The sequence below is a fragment of the Narcine bancroftii genome, chromosome 3 (genome assembly GCF_036971445.1).
Source record: "Narcine bancroftii isolate sNarBan1 chromosome 3, sNarBan1.hap1, whole genome shotgun sequence".
In the NCBI taxonomy this organism is placed as follows: Eukaryota; Metazoa; Chordata; class Chondrichthyes; order Torpediniformes; family Narcinidae; genus Narcine; species Narcine bancroftii.
In genome coordinates this window covers 276,768,511-276,784,141 of record NC_091471.1, presented here as the reverse complement: position 1 = coordinate 276,784,141, position 15,631 = coordinate 276,768,511, and the positions used below count along the sequence as shown (strand labels likewise).

General features: G+C 42.7%; 1 protein-coding gene across 1 annotated transcript in view; it reads left to right on the top strand.

The window, feature by feature from the left end:
• Nucleotides 1-15,631, top strand: part of LOC138758815 (sodium/myo-inositol cotransporter 2-like) — an 84,717-nt gene that overhangs the window by 54,819 nt on the left and 14,267 nt on the right. The window contains exon 14 of the mRNA XM_069928208.1: nucleotides 12,233-12,448. Within this exon, the coding sequence (XP_069784309.1) occupies nucleotides 12,233-12,448 (216 nt within the window). The remainder of the gene's footprint in view (nucleotides 1-12,232; nucleotides 12,449-15,631) is intronic.

Genomic DNA, 15,631 nt, shown 5'->3' with positions numbered 1-15,631 from the left:
TTTCTAGCTCCAACATTCCAGCCAATACTGAAAGGGTGGGAGGCAGCCTCAATTTTTTTAAACAGAGACTCTCTTCACCTCCCACACGAGGGCCCAAGTTTTGCCTGTTTCTTGCAGGGATGTGAATAATATCCTTGGTTCAGTCCAATACAAGCCAATCTCAGCTCTTTATCAGCTCCACTGATGACTGTATTGGAACTACTTCAAGTACTTACCCAGAGTGCCAAAGTTTCTTTGCCTTAGCTGCCTGTTTTATCCTGCTCTCACTGTTACTGGTTTCTTCGGGCCATTGTGTGCAAAGAGTCTGTACATTCTTCCAGGACTACAAGGGTTTTCCCTGAGTGCTCTGGTTTCTTCCCAGATTCCAAAGAATACAGAATTAGTAGGTTAACTGGTCACATGGGTGCATCCATCAGGCTCCTCTAAATTATAAAATTAAAATTCTTGATGCTTCCATTTTTGTTTTGAGGGTAAAGTTTATTTAGCAGTGTAATATACAGGTTGACAGCTACCTCCTCCCACCCTCTGTCTATTCTCCCAGATTCTTTGGCCATCTTGTTTCTATTCCAATAAATGACCCTGTCCAGCTCAGTACCTCGGAGAATACTTCTTCTTCCCTGAACCATGGCATTCATCATTAAGAGGGCCGTCATGCCATGGCAATTCAAGTTCACATTTCTGATGAAACCCTGTTCTCCCAGCTACAAGAAGAAGGTTCCTCCAGACCCACCAGCCTTCACAAGTCATGGATTCCATCACCACAACATGAATTTTATTTCCCTCCCCTTTCAACATTTTGATAGGTCTGTTTCCCTCACAACTCTTGCATGTGGTATTCTCATGATCACACTCTGTGGTCACTGGGAAGTGGCACGCCTGCCCTTTTAGAACTTAGAATGCTATAGCACAGTACAGGCCTTTGGCCCTTGAAGTTGTGCTAATCTTAAGAAGTACTAAACCCTCCCTACCCTGTAACTCTCTATTTTTCTTTCATCTATGTGCCAATATAGCCTCCACCACCATCCCCAGCAAGGCAGCAAGGCATTCCAGACCCCCACAATTTACCACTGATGTCTCCCCTAAACATCCCTCCCTTAACTTTGTACACATGTTCTCTGATGTTTGCTGTTCCTGCCCTGGGAAGCAGGTGCTGGCCATCCACCCTATCTATGTCTCTCATAATTTTGGACCTCTATTAAGTCTCTCATCCTTCTATGCTCCAAAGAGAAGGGTCCCAGCTCTGAAAACCTTGCTTCATAACTTATTTTCCAATCCAGGTAACATCCTGATAAATCTCCTCTGCACCCTCTCCTGAGCTTTCACATCCTTCCTATAATGAGGTGACCAGAACTGAACACAATACTCTAAGTGTGGTCTCACCAGAGATTTGTAGAGTTATTACATAACCTCTCTACTCCTGAACTCAATCCCCATATTAATGAAGCATCCTACAGGTCTTCTTAACTATCCATTTAACCTGTGCAGCAATCTTGAGGGATGCATGGATTTAGACCCTAAGGTCCTTCTGTTCATCGGCACTTTTAAGTAACCAAACATTAACCCTATACTCAACCTTCTTGTTTATCCTTGAAAAGGCATCACACTTAACTGGAGTGAACTCCATCAGCCACTTATCCACCCAACTTACCAGGACATGGCACAGGTAGTGATCTCAGGATTACATCCATGCCATGTGCTGGTGAGGTTAGAAAGAGGAGGATAATACAGCTTAACGCATGGTTAGAGACATGGTGCAGGAGGGAGGGCTTCAGGTTTCTGAATCATTGGGCTCTCTTCCAGGGAAGGTGGGACCTGTTCCAACTGGACAATTTGCATCTGAACTCGAGAGGGGGACAAATATCCTTGCCAGCAGGTTGTTAGTGCTGCTCTAGTGGGTTTAAACTAGATTTGCAGTGGAGGGGGTGGTGGGGGGACCAGAATGCCAGAACAAATGGAGGAGTGGAGGAGGGAAAAGATGGTGTAAAAATTACATGTACCGTTAGAAGTCAATGAGTTGAATATGGTCCATCTATTTCACTGCAAGGAGTATTGTAGAAAGGCAGACGAGTTTAGAGCATGGATTAGCACATGGAATTATGACATTGTGGCCATTAGTGAAATGGTTGAAGGAGTGGAAGGACTGGCAGCTCAATGTTCCTGGCTTACGTTGCTTTAGATGTGATGGAAAGGGGGAGGAGTGGCATTACGTATCAGTGCTCAGGCAGGACAGTCTAGAGGACTCGTCTACTGAGGCTATATGGGTGGAACTGATGAGCGGAAAAGGTATGACCACACCCATAGGATTGTATAATAGACCACCCAATAGTCAGTGAGAAATGGAGGAGCAAATCTGTAGAGAGATAGCAGACAGCTGCAGGAAACACAAGGTTAACTTTCCACATATTGACTGGGACTCCCATACTTCAAATATGTTCAGGAAAGTTTTCCAAATTAATATATAGAGGTACCAACTAGACAGAGTGCAATACTGGATCTCCTATTAGGGAACGAGTCAGGTCAGGTGACAGAAGTAAGTGTCAGGGAACATTTTGAGTCTAGTGATCATAATGTCATTAGTTTCAAGTTAATTATGGAGAAGGATAGGTCTGGGCCTCGGGTTGAGATTCTAAATTAGAGAAGGAAATGAGAAAGGATCTAGAATGCATGAATTGGGAGAAGTTGTTTTCTGTTAAGGATGTGCGAGGTAGGTGGAGGCCCTTAAAGGTGAAATTTTGAGAGTACACGATCTCTATATTTCTGTCGCGATCAAAGGCAAGGTTAGAAGGCATAGGGAACTTTGGTTTTTGAGGGAGATTGGGGATCTGGTTCAGGAGAAGAGAGAGGTATATCACAGGTATAGTGCACTTGGAGCTAATGAGATACTTGAGGAGTAAAATAAATGCAAGAAAAATCTCAAGAAATAAACCAGGGTGAGGTCGCTTTGGCGACAATGTGAGGAAAATCCTGAGGGTTTCTACAGGTATATTAAGATCAAAAGGATAATAAGGGACAAAATTGGTCCCCTTGAAGATCAGAATGATTGGCTTTGTATGGAGCCAAAAGACTTGGGAGAAATCTTAAATGTTTTTTTTTCATCAGTATTCACTCAGGAAAAGGGTATGGGGTCATAGGAAGTAAGGAAAACAAGCAGTGAGGTCATGGAGCCAATACAGATTAAAGAGGAGGAAGTGCTTGCTGTCTAAAAGTGAATAAGGGTGGATAAATCCCCAGGGCCTGACAAGATATTCCCACAGACCCAGAGGGAGGCTAGTGTAGAATTTGTAGGGTCTCTGGCAGAAATATTTAAAATGTCCTTAGATATGGGTGTGGTGCCAGAGGATTGGAGGGTGGGTCATGTTGTTTAAAAAAGGTTCCAGAAGTAACCCTGGGAATTATAATTTTGTGAGCCTGACATCAGATTTCAGATTCTGAGTACATACATGACATCATATACAACTCTAAAATTCCTTTTTTTCTTGCGGGCAAGGCAGAATTACCACTAAATGGTAGTGCAAAAATTAACTGGACACAGCATGAACATGTAAAGAATCAAAAGAACTGTAAACAGATAATGAACACAAACAAACTGACTGTGCAATACAGAGAGGAACAAAAAAAGATCAATAAAGTGCACAAGTAAGAGTCCATAAATGAGTCCAATTGAGTTTGTTGTTGAGGAGTCTGATGGTGGAGGGGTAGCAGTTGTTCCTGAACCTGGGGGTGCAAGTCTTGTGACACCAACACCTCTTCTGAAGGCAGCAGTAAGAATAGAGCATGTGCTGGGTGGTGAGAGTCTTTGATGATTGCTGCTCCCTTCCAACGGCAATGTTCCCTGTAGATGTACTCAATAGTGGGGAGGGTCTTGCCTGTAATATCTTGCACTGTGTCCACTACCTTTTGCAGGGTTTTACGTTCTGGAATATGGTGTCTCCATACCAGACTGTGATACAGCCGGTCAGCACACTTTCCACTACATGTCTGTAAAAATTTTCCAGGGTTTCTGGTGTCATACCAAACCTCTGCAAACTCCTGAGGAAGTAGAGGGGCTGCCGTGCTTTCTTCACAATGCCATTGGTGTGTTGGGTCCAGGAAAGATCTTCTGAGATAGTGACTCCCAAGAAATATGTGTTCTAAGAGATAGGCAGGGTCAGATTAGGGATGGCTTTATGCATGGTAGATCATGTTTAACCAATCTTTTTTGAATATTTTATTTTAAAATGTCAACCATGTAATGTGCATTTGAAATCAACATGATATTAAGCTCCCCCTCCCTCCCTCTTATTATAAAAAAATTAAAACAGTATTATAGATATAAAATATAGTTATATGAAAAAATACAAAAAGAAAAGAAGAAATATAAAAGAAATAATATTGTTCTGGATTGCACAGAAGGTTAGCTCACACATTGGCATCTTACACCATTTATATCTGTAACAACTTTTAAGGAAATAAATTATTACAAGTCTGAAGAAGACAGGAGTAGATTTTAAATATTTATCCCTAACCTTTGCATATGCAAGCTCCAAATTTGTACAAAAAGTGGATATTTATTTCTCAGATAATAAGTAATTTTTCTCCAAAGGAATACTGCTCTGAATTTCCGAATGCTATTTTCCATACCTAAATACACAACTGATTTCCAAGTCATTGTGAAACACTTTCTTGCCACCTCTAGAGCAATTTTAATAAATTTCTGTTGATGGAATAGTCAATTTAACTTGGGTCTAGTTCCTTCTATATTTTGCCACAAAAATAAATCTGGATTTTGTGAAAGAACAATGCCAGTGATCTGTCCCAGCAATTTTCCGAAATCCACTCACAAGATTCTAACTTTAGGACATGACCAAGGAGAATGTAAGAAGGCCTATTTCATCCCCACATCTGAAGCATTTATCTGCTCAATCTGATTTCATTTTATCCACTTTTTGAGGTGTTGGATATAGTTGATGTAAAGAATCATTGAACTAAGCTCTATCTAACATTTATAATGTTTGTCTTGCAATCATGACAAAATTCTGCCTGTAGCGTGCGTGCTTTGTGAAATATGGAGTAAGAACCACACACACACACACATACACAAGTTGAGGTCGAAGACTGATTTATTGCTCTGTTTATATTCACTCCCTACCTCTGACGCCGTTGCCTGCTGTTTCCTGCCGTGTGGGAGGTCACGCAGGATGATGGCCATTGGTCGCTGCAGGACCCTTTCAATCACCGTGTCTACCAGCCATTTTGTGAGCCAGGTCGTGACTTGGATCACAGGCCACTACACGCCCATATTTTCTCACCACTCATAATATTCAAACCCACCTCCCATTTCTGTTTTGATTTATGAACTCCTTCTTTAATAATATTTGCTTGTAGTAAAACATACGTTACAGAAATAAATGTCTTAGTTTAGCCTTTCCTGATAAGGACCTTGAACTCATTATAAGTTTGTAAATGCATAGTTGGACCTATTTTTTTCCTGCAAATATCTTCTCAACTGTAAATAGCAAAAAAAGCGTATTTCACAAAATTCCATATTTATTTCTTAGTTGTTGAAATAATATCAATGGACCTTGTTCAAAACAATCCTCTACAGTTTTAGTACCTTTGTGAAACCAAATATTCCTATTTTGATTTTTTTTAGTAAAAGGTATAAAATTATTTTGAAACAAAGTTTTTTTGGGCGAGATGCTGTCATTTATTCCAATTTCATTATTGAACTTATTCCAAATATTAATCATATGTTTAAGCAAGGGTGCTTCCTTTGCACCAGTTATTAATTTTGAATCCCATTTATAAATAAATTCTTCTGCTAAATTCTCTCTGATTTTATCCAATTCTATTTTAACCCATGCTGGTGTACTCACTCCCTCAAATAAAGAAATAAGAAACTTCAATTGAGCCACCTGATAATAAATCTTAAAATTAGGGAGCCGCAAATCTCCAAATTCATATTTCCACATTAGTTTTTCTATAGATACTGTCAACATTTTTCCTTTCCAAGGAAATGTTCTAATATATTTATTTAATTCTTGAAAAAATTTAATAGTCTCACTATTGATAAGGTTTAATAAGAGTCACTAATTTATTGCCTAAATTAATAAATATGGACTATACAGGATTTGTTAAACAGAGGCTGTCAGCAGATAATGTTGCCAGAATAATTAGGATTATACATGCAGATCAAAAAAAAGGAAATATCTGGGTATAGCTGTGGCTTTAGATGCTGAAAAAGCTATTGGTAGATTAGAATGTGACTTTTTGTTTAGTGTTAGATAAATTTGGGTTTGGCCAAACTTTTATAAAGTAGATGAAGAGCTCAAAAGTGAAAGTAGTAACTAATGGACAAATGTCTAATCCTTTTTGTTTGATGAGATCGATTAGACAAAGTTGTCCCTTACCTGCAGCTTTGTTTATTTTAGCAATAGAGCTGAGATAATTAGCCAGGTAAATTGTGTTAATATGAATATTTTTCTGTGGATACAATATCTTTTTTAAACATTCCCAGTGTTTAATCAATCTTAGAGAGATTTTTGAGGAGGTTACCAGGAAAGTTGGCAAAGGAACGGCTGAGGATGTTGTCTAAATGGACTTTAGTAAGGCCTTTGACAAGGTCCCACATGGGAAGTTCAAACACTAGGCAATCATGGTGAATTAGTGAACTGGTTTGAGCAATGGCTGGATGGGAGAAACCAGAGATGGATGATTGCTTCTCAGACTGGAGGCCTGTGACTAGTGGTGTGCCTCAGGGATTAATACTGGGACCATTGTTGTTTGTTATCTATATCAATGATCTGGATGATAATGTGGTAAATTGAATTAGAAAATTTGCAGATGATACTAAGATAGGCGATGTGGACAGCAAAGAAGGTTTTCAAAACTTGCAGGTGGATCTGGACCAGTTGGTAAAGTGGGTTGAAAAATGATAGATGGAATTTAATGCAGACAAATGTGAAGTGATGCATTTTTGGAAGGACAAACCAATAAAGGACATACATGGTAAATGGTAGGGCACTGAGGAGAGAGGTAGAACAGAGAGATCTGGGAATACAGATACATAATTCTCTGCAAGTGGCATCACTGTGAATAGGGTTGTAAAGAAAGCTTTTGGCATATTGGCCTTCATAAATCAAAGTATTGAGTACAGATGTTGGGATGTTATGTTATAAGTCATTGGTGAGGCCAAATGTGAAGTACTGTGTGCAGCTTTGGTCACCTAACTACAGGTATCAGTAAGAGAGAGTGGAGAGAATATTTACTAGGATGTTGCCCGGATGTCAGGAACTGAGTTACAGGGAAAGGTTGAACAGGTTTAGACTTTGTTCCCTGGAGTGTAAAAGAAGGAGAGATGATTTGATAGAGGTGTTTAATATTATGAGGGCAATAGACAGAATAAATGTGGATAGAGTTTTTCCATTGAGTGTGAGTGAGTTTCAAACAAGAGGACATGGGTTAAGAGTGATAGGGAAAAAGTTTAGGGGGAACATGAGAGAGAGCCTCTTCACTCAGAGGTGGTGGGAGTGTGGAATAAGCTACTAGATGAAGTGGGAGATGTGGGCTCAATTTTAATGTTTAAGGGAAATTTGGGCTGGTATATGGATGGGAGTACTATAGAGGGCTATGGACTGAGTGCTGGTCAGACGTAAAAGTAGCTCAGCACAGACTAGAGGGATCGAAGTGGCCTGTTTCTGTGCTGTAATTGTTCTATGATTCTGTCTATATCCTCATATAACCTTTAAAAACCTTCAGCTCCATCTACAACTCCTCCAACCTTTGTGTCATCAGTAAATTTACTGACCCATCCTTCTGCCTCTTCATCCTGGTCATTTATAAAAATCATAAAGAGCCAGGATCCTAGAACAGATCCCTGTAGTACTCCATTAGTCACTGACCTCCAGGCAGAATACTTTACTTCCACTACCACTCTCTGCTTTCCTCCTACTAGCCAATTTTTTTTATCTATACAGCAAAAATTCCATGGATCCCATTCCTCATGACCTATTTTTCCTCTTCAATTTCCAAAACTGAGAGATTGTCACAAGGTGCTACACCCAGAGCTAATAGAAAAATACACAGTCACCACTGTGGCTGGAGCAAGAAGAATTTACTTTTCAAAATAGCACCTCTTTTAAGTCATTTCCTGTCTCAAGCCTCTCATGCAGAAGTGATGTCATTACATCATCCCAGCATTCCCCCTGTTTGTTGTCTTTCTGGCTGTCTCAGAGACTCAGTGCCATCTTGAGCACAGCTCCACCCTAATTTTGACCGGTGGTTTGCATGACCATGATACCAGTGCCATTACATGTTGCCGGTACCACTACAAGATCTCCAGGTGAAGCAGCTTCTCCCAGCATTGTCTTAGTGAGAACAACTCCAGCTGGTCCATAAGGGTAACCTTGAGTTTTTAGTTGCCTATCATGGTAATTGTCCTTCCCAATCCCATGCTGTCATTTCTGTTTTTGGCCTTTTTCACAATTGCACTGGAGTCCAACGTGAATTTGAGGTACAGCATCTGATCTTCCAACTGGGCACATTCTCCTGTCCAGACTATTCAACTATTTCAGACAACCAGACTTTCCATTTGAGATCAGATCTTTCTTTTCCCTCTAAGTCTATACTCAGTAAACTGTGCTCTTCGCACTGCTGGTAGAGATAACCTGTTTTGCATGTGATAAAATAGCATAGATCATTACAGCACAGTACAGGCCCTTCAGCCCATGATGTTGTGCCAAGCTATATAAACATACTCAAAAAACGAAACCTTCCCTCCTCATAACCCTCCATTTTTCTTTCATCCATGCCCCTATTGCACCAGCCTTCACTACCACTCCTGCCAAAGTATTCCAGGCACCTATTATTCTCTGAATAAAAAACTTACCCCTGACCTTTCCTATAAACGTTCCTCCCTTCACTTTGTACAGATGTCCTCTGGTGTTTCCTACTCTCACACCAGGAAAAAGGTGCTGGCTGTCCACCCCTACTACCATAATCTTGTAGACCTCTATTAAGTCACCACTCATCTTTCTTCACTCCAAAGAGAAAATGCCTAGCTCTTCTAACTGCACATAAGACATATACTCCAGACAACATCCTGGTAATCTCCTCTGCACCCTCTCCTTGCTTCCTGTAATGAGGTGACCAGAACTAAGCATAATGGTTCAATTAGAGTTTTAGAGAACTGCAACATTACCATTCAATCCCCCGACTAATGAAGACCAGTAAGCCATAAGTCTTCTTAACTACTCTATCACCATATCCTCGCATGAATGGAAGGTGGTAGGGAGGTCGACAATTATGGCCAGGTCACAATGGGAGGAGTTACAGGGGATTGAGTCATCAGTGGGTGGGCCAGCCACTCATACACAGAACAGTATATACATATCACCACATTCACCCCCTTTTTAAAAACAAAACCTTGCCAGGGTAAAGTCCTAGAGGTTCATCCAGTTAGGTGGTTTCCTCTGACTCTTTATGACCTGCGCAGCTCCGCCGGTGGTATACTGGTCAGCTCCGTTGCTGGTCATATGTCTTGAGGCAGGGGATATGGCTATCGCCGTAGGAAATGAATTTTGGTTTCTGCGGGGGCAGTCGTGGTTCTCAGCTCGGCTGGGCGAAGGTCCTGGGCATGTGGTATGGGTGCCCAGGGTGTGTTGCTAACCTGCACCAAGTTCCTGTAGTGGACAATGTGAGAGTAGGTGGTGGTGGGTGGGTGGGTGTCTCCTGCACGTGCTAGGATCCGGACTGGGACTGTGTCCTCATGGCTGTCGGGGTACTTCACGTAGGCATATTAAGAATTGGTGTGCAGGAGCTGCACCTCTTCCACCAATGGGTTGGTCTCGTGTGTTTCCTCAGCAGGATGGGTCCCGGAGATGAGAGCCAGGATGGGAGAGTGGTTCTGGTCGCTGACCTCCTGGGGAAGGAAAACATACGTTTATGTGGGGTCATATTTGTAGCAGTGCATAGGAGAGGACTTCCTGCCAGTGAGACACCACCAGGCCTTTTGACAAGGGCCAGGAGGATCACTTTCCAAACGGTGGCATTTTCTTGCTCCACCTGGATGTTCCTCCTGGGGTCATAGCTTGCAGTCCTACTAGTGGCTATGTCTCTAGCTAACAGGTACTGCCGCAGGTCATCGCTCATGAAAGAGGACCCCTGATCACTATGGATATAGTCCAGGTACCCAAAATATGCTGTGTTGTGCCCTGATAACTGTGGCAGAGGTCATGTCAGGACAGGGGATGGAAAACGGGAATCTTGATTTCCTTGGGCACAGCATCGACCGGCATGGAGCAGTTCCCTTGCCAGTGAAAGTCGAGGCCAAACACCAATTTTCTAGGCCCAGGACAGTCAAGGGCCTATAGGAGTTCATGGGCATGATTAACTTTTACCAGTGATTCTTACCGTCAGTGGCCCGAATCATGCAACCCCTGTTCGGCCTGATGTCTGGCAAGGCCAAGGAAATCATCTGGGACACAGAGTCAGCAGCGACTTTCAAGCAGGGCAAGGACGCCCTTGTAAACACCACCCTCCCGGTACACCCATGGGTGAATGTGTCCACAGCACTCACTGTTGATGCTTGCAACTCAGCAGTCTGCAGCGTGCTGGAACAATTAATTGAGGGCCAGTGGAAACCACTCATGTTCTTCAGCTGGCACCTGTGATCCCCAGAGATGAAATACAGAGCCTTCGACGGGGAGCTGGTAGCCCTCTCCCTTGCCATCTGGCACTTTCGATATTTCTTGGAGAGGTGGGAGTTCATGGTCTTCAAAGACTCTTCACCTTCACCTTCACATTTGCCAAAGTGTTGGATCCATGGTCAGCACGGCAGCAGTGCCACCTGTCGTACATCTCGGAGTATACCACCACCGTCAAACACATCTCCAGGAAAAAAGAACGTTGTGGCCGACACTCTATCTTGCACCTCTATCCACTCGATGCAAACGGACTAAAGAGGTGTTGACCATGGACTCCACACCTCCTAATGCTATTTCTAAGGGGGATCGTGTGGCAGCTCACCCACTTAAAAGGCGAACCAGCTCACGGAGTCACGGGCAAGTCCACGGTAAATCTAACTGTGAGAGCTCCAGGTGCAGGGCAAACCCACAGCCTGGCGGCTGAAGTCATAAAAGTCCCGGGAGTCACAAGCATCATTAGGTTCTGAGGGATTTAAACGCGTGATAGAATTCTTTTAGAGTCAGTTGGTTCAACTCACTTTCGACTCAGTGTGGTTCTTTTGCTCATGGTGCGGCTAGTGCAATGATAAACTGAATATTAACTGATTTTTTTCATAGATGTTGCCTGATTTGTTATTTCTAGAACTCCCTGTTTTCATTTCAGAAATCCACCATCTCCATTTTTTTCAGTGAGCAAATTTGTGATGAGCTTCTGCAGATTCAGTAAGAAAATCTCCAGTGTTCAGGAGACTTGTGTGTCTTTCACGGTTTTCTTGTCATTATTTTGTTCCTATACAGGATGTGCCCAAAAGTGTGTGGCAATGCAAATGAGAGAAACTGACCAATGGTTTTGCACTGGAAAAAGTGGGTGAAGGCATTGTTGGGATTGAGAAATTAGTAGGGAGCCATGGCTTTGTTTCATTGATGAAAGTCCTAACATCCTCGGTTCTCCCTCATTCAATGGCTCAAACTTCTGGTCAGCTATGTAACTCAGAAAGACTTGTTCATGACTCTAGATGGTCCACGGCCAACCAAGCTGACAGGACTGATAGACTTTGGAAGGGTTACAAAATGTAGGGAGCTCAGCTCTGAATTGCCCACTTGCAGGCTCCTACCCACTCCTACCCAAAGTAATGAGGTCATCCAGTGAATGACGATGGCTGGGGGATTTCCAATACTCCTCTCTGTAGCAGTGCACACATCTGCGCTCTGTGCTGCAGGGCACCAGCTGAGATTATTCCATGTACTGGAGTCAGTCCTAAACCCTGCAGCCTGCTGATGTCAGGAAATGAGTAGTCCAAATGGAGCCCTGCTCAAACATACAGGAGACTGCAGACACTGGAACTGAAGTGAAACACAATCTGCTGGAGGAACTCAGCAGGCTAAGCTGCGTCCGTGGAAGAAAAAGAACGGTTAATGTTCTGGGCTGGAGCCTTTCGTCAAGACATTTGGGGCCTTTATGGTTGTTCTTTTGTGGTGTTCGGCTATTTTAATTTGTGTTTGTGATATTTAAAAACAATCTGCAGTGAATATCTCATTGAGTATCTTCACGACTATCTCTGTGTGAATAGGCGGCGTTCTGGGGCCTCTTCACAGGAATCCTGGTGGGCTGCTGTCGAATGGTTTTGGATTTTATTTACCCGGAACCTCTGTGTGGGCAGCCTGACAACCGGCCGCTGATCACCAAGCACGTCCACTACCTGCATTTCTCCATCCTCCTCTCTGTCTTCACACTGATCGTTGTAGTGGCCATCAGCCTCTGCACCAAGCCTCCGGACCCAGAACAGGTGAGGAGCCTATTTCACATTAAAGAGTTACCACAACGACTCAGACAGATGTTAATACCTGGCCCTATTTAGAACAGATGCTACTTATTGGAATTCTAGTGAATAAAGTGCCCACTCATTGATTCTACTCTAATGAGCAGGATCTGCAGATGTGTTTAATCTGTATATCTAACATTGGGTGGTTCTTCTAGATGAGGTTAGTGAACATTGAGGCAGTGTGCCCAACTGTGATCGTACAGACCAATCACCAATGTATATAGTTACAATATCTAGAGTGTAATGACTGTGCTAATAAAAGCCTTGGTTTAGATCAACAAGTCTTTGGTTCTTTTGACGAGCTCTACAATTTTATTAGCAAAAGACAGGAGCTCTTCACAGGTGGCCGACCAGTCCGGAATGATCCGACCTGGCTAGCGACACAACCCTTTAAGGCCCAGACAGTAGGCGTGGCTAATCGCTGTAAGCACAGTCATTACATACTCTAGATACTGTAACTATATACACTGGTGATAGGTCTGTACTATCACACCAACCAGAGTGGTTCGTAAAGCATGATGGATGGAAGAGCTGGAGTAACCTACCAAGTCAAAGGTTGTGGTTTATGCTCTTCTTTATCACATTCCAGGGTGTCAGATTTGTTTGTCTCTGTACCTGATATGAATGAGGCTGAGAAGTGAAGGGCTGTGCAGGACCCAGCCTGTGGATGAAGGAACTCTATTCAGCTGCTGATCTTAACCTCAGCTGCTTTCTCACCTGGAAACTCAACTCCCCCTCCCCACACCCTCTCATTGAAAACTCATGATTAAAACAGAAGCTGGACTCTGCAAAACACTCAGCAGGTTAGGAAGCATATATGGAGAGAGAAACGGAGGCGTGAGAAATTGTTTATTATCAACTGACTGTACATGTACAACCAGGCGAGACAGCATTTCTCCTGACCACAGTGCACAAACGTACACAATAAACAGTGCATAATAAACACATATATACACATATTTAAATATAGACATACAGTATAGTAACAAGCCCTTCCAGCCCATGACTACACCTAACTGAGCTGTAACCCCCGTACAATTTTTTGAAGTGAGGGTGGAAACCAGAATGCCCAAAGGAAGCCCATATAGACACAAGGAGAAAGTCCCCGGATTGAAAAGGTCTGATTTGCCAACAACTTGTAGTTACAAACTGACAAGCCAACCGGAAGGAGAATGACGTTCGAGTGGAGCTTGCTTTCCATTGGCTTGCTGCTCAGGTGATGTGCATTCGTGTCAGGCAGCCTGGGTGGGTGAAGGGACGAGCAGCCTGGTGGAGAGATGGAGGGAGGAAGGAAGGAAGGAAGGACAAGAAACAGCATACATCATTGTGACATACCACAAAATGGCCACTGTTCATCCCCACATTTAGCCCCACAAAATGGCCTCTACTCGGCCTTAAAATGCAATTGTGCCACCTGGGAGGGTGGGGATATGCTCCACAAAACGGATGCCGCTCACAACACAAAATGGCTGCCTCTTGGCCTGAAAGTGTGATTGCGCCACCCAAGAGGGAGGGAGGGGAGAAGTGTGCAGCATTGTGACACCCCGCAAAATGGATGTCACCCAGCCTTAAAACACTATTAAAGGTATTATTTATATACTGCATTATAATGTTTCAGATGTTTTAGTGTCTTGGAAAGTATTTTATATGCTTATAAAGGTAAAATAAATTATATATACTAAGATAAACATTTGACTAACTGATGTTAAATAAGAAGCATAAGTGCTGGTTTGAACTTAAATAAAAATTCAGGTTAAAGACAAACCTATGTAATGGAACTCGTATTTAACCCAAGGACTGACCTATAAAGAATAAAAGACAGGCAAGACTATATATAGGACCACTATAAACATGTTACGACATGAGCAGATCCCATGATATAACAGGAAACACACTAGCTTAGGTAAACATTGACTGATTGGCAGGAAGCAGAGAGTTGGAATAAAGGGTCATATTCTGATTAGCTGCCAGTTACTAGTGGTGTTCCATAGGGCTCTGTGTTGGGTCCATTTATTTTTATGTTGTATATTAATGATTTAGATTATGGAATAAATGGCTTTGTGGTGAAGTTTGCAGATGATATGAAGGTAGATGGAAGCACAGAGGCTGCGAAGGTCTTCGACAGAATAGGAGAATGGGAAGAAAAATATCAAATTAAGTATAATTTTGGAAAGTGCACGGTCATAGTAGAAAAACAAAAGGGCAGACTAGTTTCTAAATGGGCAGAAAATTGAAACTACCCAGAGGCAAAGGGACCTGTAAGTCCTCATAAAGGATAACCTAAGGGTAAACTCGGTGGTGAAGAAGGCAAATGCAATGCAGACGTACATTTCAAGAAGGATAGAATATAAAAGCAGGGATGTGATGTTGATGCTTTATAAGGCACCAATGAGTCCTGACGGAATATTGGGAGCAATTTTGGCCTCCTCATTTCAGAAAAGGGTGGAGTGGTTGGTGTGGTGGTGAGCGCAATGCCTTTACAGTGCCAGCGATCGGGACTGGGGTACGAATCCTGCACTGTCTGTAAGGAGTTTGTACATTTGCCCCTTGTATGTGTGGGTTTTCCCCAGGGGGGGCTCTGGTTTCCTTCCACCATTTGAAACGTACTGGGGGTGAAGGTTAATTGGGAGTAAATTGGGTGGCATGGACCTATAGGCCAAAATGGTGCGTCACTATGGTATATGTCTAAACTTTTTAAATCAATTAAAAACAAATAAATTTAAAGAAGTGCTGAAGTTGGAGAGGATCAGCGGAGATTCAGTGAGATGATTCCCAGAATGAAAGGGTTATCATTTGAGAGGTTTTTTGAAGTTCTTGGGTGTATTTGTTGGAATTTAGGAGAATGAAGTGGGGGGGGGGGGTATCTCATTTTGAATGTTGAAAGGTATGGACAAAGTGGAGGTAGAAAGATTGTTTCCCACGGTGGGAGAGTTTTGGACAAGAGGGCACAACTTCAGGATTGAAGGGCATCTGCTTAGAACAGAGATGCACCAAACTTTCTTCAGCCAAAGGGTGGTAAATCTGTGAATTAAATTAAGCAGGCAGTTACGGAGGCCAGATATTTGGGTGTATTTCAAACTGAAATTGATTAGCCAGGGATCAAAGGTTGTAGAGTGAATGTCAGGCAGTAGGGCCGAGTGGGAAAAT